This window comes from Rhineura floridana, chromosome 10 (assembly GCF_030035675.1).
Source record: "Rhineura floridana isolate rRhiFlo1 chromosome 10, rRhiFlo1.hap2, whole genome shotgun sequence".
NCBI classification, from domain to species: domain Eukaryota; kingdom Metazoa; phylum Chordata; class Lepidosauria; order Squamata; family Rhineuridae; genus Rhineura; species Rhineura floridana.
The window spans coordinates 59,091,086-59,103,967 of NC_084489.1; the positions used below are offsets into that span (position 1 = coordinate 59,091,086).

A 12,882-nucleotide genomic window follows, 5' to 3' on the forward strand; every position below is an offset into this window, starting at 1 on the left:
CATCATGTATGTAAGATTGGATTTTGGACACTTCCATGTGGCAATTTATTGTGGGCTCAGTGCTGCTTTTGTGTATACAAGTTTTGCACAGCACCCACATGGCAACATCCTTATAAAAATGCCATCCCATATATTTTTCCATTTAATCTGGATTTAATGCAAAATCTGATAAGTAAAACCCTCCCACAGAAACTGTAAATCCCAAGTAAATTAGGGGGTGGGGGTGGGGAATATGGGATGGCATTATGATGAGGACAATGTTGTGTGGATGCTGCAAAAAACATGCATGCATGTGCAGGGCTGAATTTGCCATAAACTGCTGTGTAGAAGCTCCCTTTGTTGTACAAATGAAATACCCTTATTTCCAGACAGACAAGTAACAAACTTATTTCTACATCAGTTTGGATATACAAATTGGGAATATGGAGAGCCCAATAATTATAATGAAATAGAACACTGCGCAGAGTTAAACGCAAATTTTCGCATGCGCTGGAATGATATACACTGTGAGGACTTACACAACTGGATTTGTCAGATTGAAAAAGGTAAGCCTTTCTGACATATTAAGCCATAATGTCAACAGAAGATTGCTTGTGATAATGTATCACAAAACAATACTTTAAAAGTGTTTAAAAGAAATAATCTTTTTAACTGATTGATTCAGATAGCTTTCAAGTATGAGACATTTGTTATCATCATATAACATTTATATCGGATAACTTAATTGGCAATAATTAATCATATTTGCATTTAAGCCAAATCAGTATAAGAAGTTCTAAAGGTATAATATTATAATGAAAATTGAAGTGCATTTTACATAAGCACTATATTTATTATTATTATTATTATTATTGTTATTGTTATTGTTATTATTATTATTATTATAGTGTGCTAAAAAAAGTGTGCTGAATCCAAATATCTAGGTTGCAAAAAAATACTATTAGTTTGACCACCATCTTGAAAAATGGCCACCAATTTTCATATTTTCAGTTAATGTGTACAGTCCATCACAATTATCAGGGTTTTTAGATCACATTTTGTAGCCACCTTCACAGGCATGACTGAACTTAATTTTTTTAATAAATTGATTCATAAACAAAATGTCATATCAGGTTTTTTTCTATGACACCTTTCTTCAAATTCAAAACCCTTTATGAAAAGCCATTCATTTTTAAAGTGTAGCTTCTTTTAAAAATATGAGTCATAAGGAAATACAAATTCCACAATGCTTTTAAAACATCACTTCAATATAAAAGGGGAGATGGGCAGTGCAATCTTATCTCCCCCACAATCTGGCATGCTGGAGGATGTAGTGGAGGTTGCTCTTCCCTTGGCTCAGCTTTACTGGATTCCACCAGAATGAGGGCCTCCACTACACCCTCCAAAAAGGCACCTGGTAATGAAGCTACTGCCAGTGTGTTCCCAATTCCAAAATGGGGCATTTGAGGGGTCAGGGAGGGGGTGCAGCTGGACTGGTCAAGGATCCGCTAGATCCCAAACTGGTCCAGCTACCTGTGGTAGGCTCAGTCTGGGTCTCTCTGTTGCATCAGCTCAATTTGGCATTTTTACTGTCCCCCTCCTTCCACCATTCTGCCCTGGATAGTATGAGTTGCATGATCTCAGATGCTTACCACTTCATTTAGCCCTGCTGCTCCTGTCCAGGAGTTAGAATTGCAGTCTCAGTTTGCTTGGGGCGTTAGTTAAACTAATTGATAGGTTTTAATAGTATAATACATATGTAAATCACTTTTTTTTCCAGGAGCACAAGTAAAACCTGAACCAACAGAGCCGTCTCTGCCAAGTAAGTTTGCATTGCTTCTTTTGAAGAAATCAGGTTATGTCAATAACTAGTGATAAGGATGAAATTACTGTTGCCATTTCCTACCAGGCAGAAGAAGGTGTCTAATTCTTTATGGAAACTGCACTGCAGAAACAAGTTTGTCAAGTACAGGTTCTCCTGCACCAGTTGCAAAATGTCCAAAGTAAATACGATGGGGCAGTCATTCATTTGTCTGACCCATTCACTTATAAAGTGTGGGTGGGTCTAGTATTTACATAAACCCACATGTGTTCTTTGCTTTACCCTACTGTCTTCTGTTGCTTTAAGTAATTTTCTCACAGCCCAGATCCAAATCAGGAAATGGCCTAGGCTGGGAAAAAAATTCCTTAAAGCAAAGAACCACTGTGAGGTAAGGCTTCTCTCACTCTGTGTGTGTGTGTGCGCATGTGAGTGTGAGGATATAAAAACATGCTATGTTTATTCAAAAGTCCCATTAATTTACAGCACAATCCTAACCATGTCTACTCAAAAGTAAGTCGTAATGGAGTTCAATGGGGTTTACTCCAGGTACATGGAAAGCAAGTATTGGATTAAATACTTTCATATTTCATAGCCCAGGGTCTGACTCTTGCACACAAGAGGAGAAAAAAATAAGCTATATTACTTACGCAAACTGCAAAATCTCAAAGCCATCATTTTCTGATGTTGAAATTAAGCCTAGGCATGCCTGGAACAACAAGTCACAACCCTGGCTTCATTTATTGGCTACAATCCTGAAAGGGCGGGGTTAGAGCCAGAGCTTGGAAAAGTTACTTTTTTAAACTACAACTCCCATCAGCCCCAGCCAGCATGGCCACTCAATTGGGCTGATGGGAGTTGTAGTTAGAGCTAGGAGCTGTTATAAAGATCTGTAAAACAGATTTAACAGTCATGTGGGGGGGCGGTTGACCTTTTGGTGTATATCTCGGGAACCAGTCCACCTAGAAACTTAATTTTTTAAAAAAAATTAAAGCTGAGAGTCTGGAGATTAAGGGGTGCTAGCTGGAGAACCTGAGGGCACCCCCCAAAAACCGGAGACTCTGGCTGAAAACTGGAGATCTGGTAACCCTACCGCTAGATCAGAGCAAAGGCCTAGCATCTTGTACAGTGGCCAACAAAATGCCTGTGGGAAGCCCGCAAGCAGTTCATGGGTCACTGTGACAAAGCTATCTCTGTCCTGGAATTGTCATAGCTAGTGTACCAGCTTTATAACATATGAAGAGGGTTAATTTTAGATGAGGATGAGTTAAGCTCATTGTCAGAGCACATATTTTGCATGTAGAAGATCCTCAGCTCAATCCCTAGCATCTCCAGTTAAAATAATCAAGTAATGGGTGACAGGAGAGACCTGCCTGAGATCCTGGATCATTGTTGCCAATCACATTGGACGATACTGGGCTAGATGGGCAAAGAGACTGACCTGGTATAAGGCAGCTTCCTAGGCATATTATTATTACATAGCTATTGTTTATGAACTGTCTCTTGCTTGCTGTATTATGAACTTAGTCAGCTTTATTACACAGGAAGAGGATTAATTTTTACCATTATTTATTTATTCAGTTTTTATGCAGCATAATCATATAAACATATATTTACAGTGTACAAGATACAAAATTTAAAAACCAACCCCAAAATTTAACAAATCATCAATGCAAAGAACATAAAATACATATCCCCATGACAGGCACTGTCTCTATTGTTTTTTGGGGGGCTATTGGATATCTTCATTTTTCAACAAGTGTTTTAAGTAGAGATTTCCTGGTTGTATCAGTAATGGATATGAAACTGTTTTTATACATTAAATTATTTTAAATGTTTTTATTGTCAAATGTTTTATAGGAAGCAATTTGTAAATGGAATGAGTATATGTTCTTTAAAATGACTGGAGTGGGGGAAACACCCCAGCAAGAACTGTGTTACCCCAAGGGTTATTGGTGGGGGTTGGCTTCTGCCCTCCCTGTCCAGATTTTTGGAGATAAAGTGGAGCTCTCTCCATTGCCTTGCATGGGAGAAGGCATAGATCTTTGTGAAAAACAAACACAGTTTTTAATCCTTCCCCCAAATCACTGTCCTGGGAAAACAATTCACTGTGATTAAAAACTAGATGTGTCCATCAAAATAAAAGATCTTCTTTCCTCTCTACCCACTCCTGTCTCGAGCTCTGGGTGTTTCCCTACTCAGCACGTCCCTGATCCACCCCGTGACACCTTGTTAATAGCACACTCTGTCTGTTAACAGCACACTCTGAGCCTTCCCCAAATCACCCCGATTCACCTTATAATTTGGGTACACACACATAGCTGATGCATACCCCTAATTCTGCATCTCTCTTGCAGAATTTCAGTTTACCAGTGATGGGTGGCTCATCAATGGAGACAAGCAGTATTATTTCAGCACTAATAAAGTTCCTATGGAAAAAGCACGGGAGTTTTGCAAGAAGAACTCTGGGGATCTGACTGTAATTGAAGGCAATACTGAAAGAAGGTTCCTAACAAGATATGTAAGGCTCTTATTTATTATCTCTGACATAAATAATTCAGAGCAGTGAACATGCATTCTTATTAGGGTTGCCAGGTCCATGGTCTGAGACTGATCCTGTATCTTTAGGAGAAGAGAAAGTCAGCCAAGTGCAGGTGTTCTTGCAACACTGTAATGGGAAAAACCACAAGGTGGAATTCTCCCTTCCCCTGCACAACTTTTAAAGATACAGAAGACCTCTTGGAGGCTGGGGCTGGCAACCAAGAGGTCTTTTGTATCTTTAAAAGTTGTGCAGGGGGGAGAACTCCACCTTGTGGTTTTTCCCATTACAGTGTTGCAAGAACACCTGCACTTGGCTGACTTTCTCTTCTCCTAAAGATACAGAATCAGTCTCAGGCCCTGAACCTGGCAAACCTAATTCTTATGAATTATTCCTCCACGGAAATTTCATTCATGAAACACATGCGATGGTCCAGAAATTTGGCATACAGTTTGGTCCTCTCAACTCTTCGTGTTTTCATCCCTCACTATATCAGGAAGTTGACATTTACATTACATGCATGTATCTATCACCAATGTTATGTTTCATATCACAAAACAATGTTGAAACAGATGTGGAGGGGCCTGTTTTTATCTCTACATCTGATGGACTTAACCCTAGAATTCAGAGATATTGGGCTTGGATATTGGACTGCAAATTATATCAGGCTATGGTATCCCTGGATGCAGTAAAACAACTGTTTTATTGAATTGTTTCCATATAAAGAAGAACTTATTTCATTTAGAGAGTTCTGGTAATATTATTAATCACAGCAACTGAATTTCAAACGGCCTAATATTGGAAAATGAAGAAATCCCCATATGTAGATGCTAGTATTAAAAAAAAAATCTGGGATATTTTAATAATGGATAAAGTTTCCACAAAGCTAAAAATGCTGGCCAGTCACAACCAATGTGATAGTTTTCTTGCTGGACTAGGTGGACTGTTAAGAAATGTAGCTGTCTCATTCTGGAGACAGGTGGCTGAATTACAGTGGCCATTGGTCTTATCCAGCATGGCAACATTTTCATATCTCTGGCACAAAGATTGGCTTCACTAGACGTTATACATGCAACAAAAGCCTAATAGTCACTTTTTAAATAAAATATAAGGGAAAGCAATTTTATGGGGTCAGTGTTGAAGGAGAAGTGAAGGGAGAGCTAGGAGGGTTTGACCTGTTTATCTGCTTCTCGACTCCTAATTATCCATCAACATAAATTAGGAGAGGCAAGCATATGAGTGGAGCCTTGTCAGAAAGATAAAATCAGCTTGGGAAGACATTCCAAGTGGAAAAGCAGCAGTCAAGGAAAAATTTAACCGCCCGCCCTCTCCACAGTCTCTGTGTTTTAAAGCCTGTTTTTCCCCATAACCTTTCCCTCAGAAAAGTAGCTATTGTGCTTTTGTTATATACACTTGTAGGTAATATATAGTTAAGTCCATAGGAGGGCTAACTAGGATAAAGTTTGCAAACTTCTGCTTCAAAGTGCTCAACATATTTTTCGCATTTTCTTAAAAAAGCAAAACATCTCATTAGCCAGAAAATGCATCAGATGTTAGACTCAGAAGATATTGAGGCAGAAAAAAACCCTTGTAGACTTAACTGTTAGGTGATGTGATTGTATGGAACATTCCTCAATATATCTACAACCCATTTCAGTATTTTATAAGACTAGACAGGGTTTTGTTTAGTGAGAGGAGAGAGAGGAGGAGAACTGGAACATATGTTCTGCATTCTTTTCAGTGTTTTAGCCATTTTTCATAATGCCCAATTAATTGGGTTGTTAGGGATTTTTGTTTTTCTTTCTTTGCTTTTAAAGGAATTACCTTTGCATGGGACATTTGTTTTCTAAAAGCTTCCTTAAATTAATGTTTGCCTCAGATGTAGCATTTTCATCTTCATGCTTTAGATCTCTCAAAAGGACATGCTGGAGAATTACTTCATTGGTTTAAAGCTGAGCATTGATAAGCAGGTTAGGTAAGTGAATAGAAAACTTTACAGCTTATTATGTGTCTGTCATGCCATTTTTTTAACACTATACAAATATAAGGAGTTCTAATGAATCACAATATGATGTATTCTGCAACTTCTACACATGCACAAAGATGCCAGCACTTAACTTGATGTTGCAGAGCTGGAAAAGGTACAGAAAAGGGCAACCCAAATGATCAGGGAACTGAAGCAACTCTACTATGAGGATGCATGCATGCTGTACATTTAAAACACCCCATCCAAAGAATCCTGGGAACTGTTATTTGTTAGGGTGCTGGGAATGGTAACTATGTGAGGGGGAAACTATAGTTTCCAGAATTCTTGGAAGGAATGTGTTTTAATAGTGCTTTAAATATATGGTATATACACAATTACAACATGTGGAGCTTTTTAGTTTTGAAAAAAGGGAAGTAAGTGGGGGGGAACATGGTTGAGCTTTATATAACTATGCATGATGTGGAGATAGTAGACAGAGAGATGTTTTTCTCCCTCTGTTTTCATAATAATAGAGTTAGGGGTTTATCCAGTGAAGCTGATTCATATACAGACAAAAGGAATGGCATTCACCCCCCAAACTTAGACAAGGTCATATTTGGGCTGCATAGAGGAACTGAAATGCAAATGATAATGGGAGTGCATGGTGGGAGGGAGTGCATGGAGAGGAAGGATTCAGCACATGCCCCCAGCTGAGCATCTTTCACAAGACTTCTGTGCAGAAGTAAAAGTGCAGTAGTAACTGGAGTGTTGATAATGGTTTTTATCTGAATATTTTCCCATACCTTGAATGGTTTAAGCATGTTCAAAGAAATATGACAATGGCACAATTTGTCTTTAAGTTGGATGGATGGAACCCCTGTGCAGTATTTAGCCTGGGCACCACATGAACCCAACTTTGCAAACAATGATGAAAACTGTGTGGTCATCTATAGAAACACAGGTGGGTGGCTTGCCAATTGACAAAAGATGTTATTTTTGTGTATGTTACAGTAAACACATTATGACTGCTACAATGTTGTAATGTGGCAGTTTGATCCTTTCTTCACACATTTGACAATATCTCTGCTTAATAATAATAATAGGTGTTTGAATAATGCTCAAATTATTTTGAATACCTGTTCATCAGAAAAGTCGAATCTAGGATATAAAATTTCCAGTAAAATAATAAAGGTTCTGTTAGTATAGGGTGAATGATATTCATAAATACAATGCATGTATTAACATTTAGCAGATATAATATACAGATTATTCTTTTTTGACAAAATACTCTCATTAAGTCACTTGTTCTTTCATGTTCAGGACTTTGGAATGATATAAATTGTGGTTACCCACAACGTTTCATATGTGAAAGACACAACAGTTCATTCAATGCAACAGTTGGTCCTACAACCCCTCCTGTACCAGGAGGATGTCCAGAATCCTGGCTTTTGTTTGAAAACAAGGTACTGTTATAATTTTCTTGTTGCAAGGTAACGCCAGGAAACCAAGAGCCATACATATATATGTAGCTGTGCTGTGAGGCTTCATTTATTTTTATTCTTATTTTTATTTATTTTAATTTTTTGTACATTCAGAACATTTATTGGCAGACACAGTCATAATACAGCTCTGCACATGTAGCTGGCCACTATCAAACTGAGCATGGATATCATTTATGTGATACTTATCATTCTATATTATGTATCAGTTGTTTAAAGGCCCCTCTAGACTGATGTGGGTGCATTCTGCAACATAGTTATTGTAATAATTGTACTTTTGTTGTGGCAGGGGAGAAGGAAAGCAACTGCAAGCATTTTGAAACGTGTGTAAAAAGTGTGTAAAAAAGGGAGGCTTTCAATTCTGTATAATGTTATGTAGTATAAATACATAACAATAAGCAGGGTTGCCAATTTTCAATTCAGAAACAGACTTTTACATCCACTTGAAACAGGAGGCTAGTCACCTGTGGCTCCTTCCATCAAATCCCTCCCTCATCTGCCATCTGCTCCCATCACTTACCTGCTGTTTAGCATACTTGGGGTCCTGTTTGGTGCAGAAGGTGGAGGACGGCATTGAAGACAGCACTGGGGAAGGAAAAATTAGGAGTTCCTGCAGGTTCTTGGTGACCATTTTGCTGAGAGAATTTAAAGGCCAATGTCTGCTGTCTGGGTTGAAGATGGCAAGCTCGTCTCTGTCCCACCTGTCTCGTATGATTTTTAAAAAATCCTCTTTTAATTTTTTTTCAGTGCTACAAAATATTTGGGTTTAAAGAAGAAGAACAAAATACTTGGAATTCTGCACGATCACTTTGCCTGGACTTACAAGGAAACCTGGCTACTGTATCTAATGAAAGAGTACAAGGTACTCCACCTTTACATTGGTAGATGAAAGCACAGCTAATACTTGCAAAATACTGCTTTGTATCTTCTGGGACTAATGTGCCATAAACCAACCACCCATCTCCTTCCGTATGCTTTTATTTTATACCATGGGGAAGCCATGGTTTTAAATGAAAGGCTGTAATGGTAGATTGTTACTCGTCATCTATTGAATATAAAAAATAAACGTGAATTATATAATAACTAGATAAAGCATTAAAAGTGTTTTTGGCAGCATGGGCATCAGTCTATTTCATTCATATGGAATGGCAAACCATAGTTTGCCTGTGAACCTGGACCCCAAACCACAGCTTTATCCTGGTTTGTGATCCTGGTGCAAATATTTTTTGTACTGGTTGTACAAACATTGTACAAACCATTGTTTGAGTGGATCTGAGAATGGTAAGCAACAATTTGCTGCAAACCAGAAATGGAAGTTTCTAAGCTTCTCTCTTCACATAGGAGGGAAAGTGGAAGAGGGAGGTGGGCAAGTCAAATATTTATACATTGCCATTGCATCTGAAAATACAACCAATATCTGAGTGGGACATAATAGTCAATATTTGCTGTTATGAAATAATGAATACCAGCCAATTTACATCCCATTGTTCTCTTTGCACTCTCAAATAGAATTTCAAACTTCCGGTTGTGGTTTTAACATTGTTCATACTCCTCTGTTGTTTTATAGATTTTATTTTTAAAAATTAATTTTCAAGTCATTTCCCTTTGTTCTTATTCATTCCAAAACTCAGTGTTTTACAAAGCTGTTTGCTTGGTTGAATAGTATCCCAGTTTTTTTGGCAATGTCAGCTTTTCCCCCCACTTTTTTATTTTAGCCTTCCTTACTTCCCAGTTAAATAATTTCCTGATGGATGCATGGATAGGATTAAATGATATCAACAGAGAGGACATGTTCCTATGGACAGATGGAAGAGGAGTCTACTACACAAACTGGGCAAAAGGCTTCCCATCATCTGGTTATGAGGGAGACAGGGTAGGTATTTGATTACGCATTATTGCCAGTTTTCTTAGAATTCCGCTCCGTATCTCCCTCACTGAGACCTCTTCCCATAGGCCTCTCCCATACATGAACTAAAGTCAGAACCACAAAATTAGGAAAAAAAGACAATACGAATGAGTGAAACCATTTAATAGGAACAGCAAAATTACCAGCAGCACTGAATCAGAGAAGGATAGTATTGCAAATCAGGAACTCTCATTGTCATGAAGCTAGGCCCTAGAATGCAGGTGGGGCTTTCAGCTTGAGACAGGAGTTTCTCCAAGAACTTGGGCCAGAGGTGCATCCAGTAGGGAGGGAAACAAGAGTCAATGATAGCAGCTAGGAAGGCAAGGACAATGCTAACACTTGGCCAGGCAAAGCCCAAGCCTGACCCAGAAGCATTTGCAGCCCATTTATACTAAGGAAAACAAATAGGTTGTCAGGCTGAGGGATAACACTCTGGAGCATGGGTAGAGATGTGAAGGCCTGGGAGGAAAAAACAGAAAAATTCAAGGAAAACATTGTTCCGTGGGTTTTTTCCTTCATTTTTTTGTTTTAAAAAAAGGAAAAAAAGTGGTGGGGGGGAGGTGTCCCCCCAATGTTTTCTGTTTTTTTCTAGGCTTTCACATCACTAAATATGGGAGTAAACAAGGAGTTTCATAAGGGGCAACAGAGTACAGATCTGAAATTCTTGATTCTACTTCTTACGGCTCTCGGCAATTAAATCTATATGGTTGAGGAGGAAAAAGATGCTCCTGAGTCTTCCATCCCTATATTTAGTCTTTGCTGCTTCTTGATTTTTTAATAGGAAGACTGTGTTGCAATGAAAAACAGGCCTCTTAAAGAAGCAGGGAGTTGGAGACATTTTTACTGTTCTGAAAAGAAAGGCTATATTTGCCAAACCAATACAGGTGAGTATTTCAACTAATCTGTTCCACCCTGCTTACATTAAAAGAACAATCAAACCTGATGCAAGCCCTGTTTAAATTTCCATGATTTCCTCTATGCTTCAGTAAAGTGGTCCAGATAACAAGACGGCATGCAGGGTCATAGAATATATTTAGAGCACTTTTTGCCACAGTGACTTCAGATGGGTGATGTTGCCAAAGTATAGTTCAGGGCATGGTGATGGCAACTTTCTGCACCTCTGGGTCAGTGGCACAGTTCACAATCTGCTGATGGAAAAAATATTGTAGGCAAGTTTTGCTCTGGAATTGAAGGTTATGCTCCTGTGTTTTTCCAAAGCAAGCATTACTAGTAATGCTAAATCAACACTCCAAGGTCTCAGGCAGTGGCCTTTCCTGCAGTGCTCTGCTGCCTGAGATCCTTTTAACTGGAAATACCAGGGATTGAAACTGGGACCTTCTATATTTGATGAATCTTTACCGTTGAGCTGTGGCCCTCCATGACATTTGTACATATGATAGCCTAGTTCAAAGCAATGGCCATTCCATTCCATTCCCTTCATGCAATTAATATCCTGCATACCCATCCTACATATGGTCACAAGCTTATGGGTGATATCCAACTAACTCATTCTGTCAGCACAAGGATCTCCACTTGCAGAATGGAATTTCCCCTGCACTCTTCCCAAATCTGCTCCAGAGGTTGTGCAAGAGAAGAGGAGGGAGACTTTTATTATGTAAGTGGAAATTCTTGTGCTGATGGAACAAGTTAGTTGGATACTGCCCAATGTCTACAGAGATTTTTTCTCTGTTATCACTTTTTTTAAAAAAAGAGCATTGCATTTAATTTTCCTGTTGCTTTTGCAGACCCCCAGACCTCTGTTCTTCCATCAGCCACTCCAATATATCGTATCCGTTATAATAACAATACCTACTTCTTCCTTGAAACCAAAATGACATGGAAGGATGCCCGCAAAAGTTGTGAACAAGAAGGCTTTGACCTTGCTAGTATTTTAGATCCCTTCAGCCACTCATTCCTTTGGTTGCGGCTTTTAAAATTTAAAAGCCCTGTGTGGATTGGCCTCAATAGCAATGTGGTAAGTACATCACATATTTATCTACAAAGTGGCATATATTGATGCTTCTTCTTTTTTCTAGTTATATCTCAGATCATTCAATCGGTATGCAATTAAAGTTAGATAATAGGTTATAGTACAATTTCAGTTCAATCCAAATGAATGCTAGATAAAAGAGGACACGGAATAATAGGCTCAACTTACAGGAAGCCAGATTTCAGCTGAACATCAGGAAAAACTTCGTAATTGTTAGAACAGTACAACAATGGGACCAATTACCTAGAGAGTTAGTGGGCTCTCTGACACTGGAGGCATTCAAGAGGCAGCTGAACAGCCACCTGTTGGGTATGCTTTAAGTTGGATTCCTGCATTGAGTAAGGCGGTTGGACTCAATGGCCTTATACGCCCCTTCCAACTCTACTATTCTATGATACTATTAAATTCATCTTCCAGGTACTGAGTCAGTTAGGTGTGCCTGTCCCATGCTACAGTGCCAAAAACTCTCTTCAGGTGTTCTCTCCTCATGCAGTTAGAATTGCAAGAAGGGAAAACAAGTTTAATGATATCAGTTGTAGACTGAATTGGCAGAATGGATTTTTATCACACTGCTTGTGCTCATTGGCTTACCCATGCTAAGATATCTGTGTTATCAATTGCTGGTTTTTATGAACAGTTGTTAATAAGTAGTTATCACTGTTCATACCTTTCCATTTTTCCTTTCCTTCTCAATCTCCCCCTATTCCCCTGAGTATGTACACTATACAGCAATTCAAGCTAATACTTAATGCATCTTATGAAGTGGGGTATAGTCCACAAAGGTTTATGCCATAATAAATTTGTTAGTCTTTAATGTGCCAAAAAACTCTTTGCACACTGAATGTACTATCAGAACCAGCCTAGATACTGCACTTCAGGTGGCTGTGACTTTGACACCATTGTAATGGTCTGTGTCAGGAGCAACGTTGAGTTTTGTTGTCCTGTGCCACATAATTCATCCGTAGATAGGTATTATCTTGTTGTGGAATAACTTATCATATAGAAGCCCAAACTATGCCATAGATTAAAACACAAATGGACTGTTGGTGGACAGAATAAAGATGAACTAATTGGAACATATCATGAGCAATCTTCAAGCCAATTCAGGAATTCAGTTGTGGCGGTTGCTATCGAGTTTGGATAAGCAAAATTATACATCCATGACATTAGTTTTCACAGATATT

The 12,882-nt window shown here is 38.7% G+C and overlaps 1 protein-coding gene across 1 annotated transcript in view; it reads left to right on the top strand.

Moving 5' to 3' along the window:
- LOC133364896 (macrophage mannose receptor 1-like) overlaps positions 1-12,882 on the top strand; it is an 81,806-nt gene that overhangs the window by 57,297 nt on the left and 11,627 nt on the right. Inside the window, 10 exon segments of the mRNA XM_061585882.1 lie at positions 401-545; positions 1,760-1,801; positions 4,156-4,319; positions 6,245-6,312; positions 7,164-7,264; positions 7,624-7,766; positions 8,550-8,664; positions 9,518-9,675; positions 10,490-10,592; positions 11,454-11,683. Of these exon segments, the coding sequence (XP_061441866.1) occupies positions 401-545; positions 1,760-1,801; positions 4,156-4,319; positions 6,245-6,312; positions 7,164-7,264; positions 7,624-7,766; positions 8,550-8,664; positions 9,518-9,675; positions 10,490-10,592; positions 11,454-11,683 (1,269 nt within the window).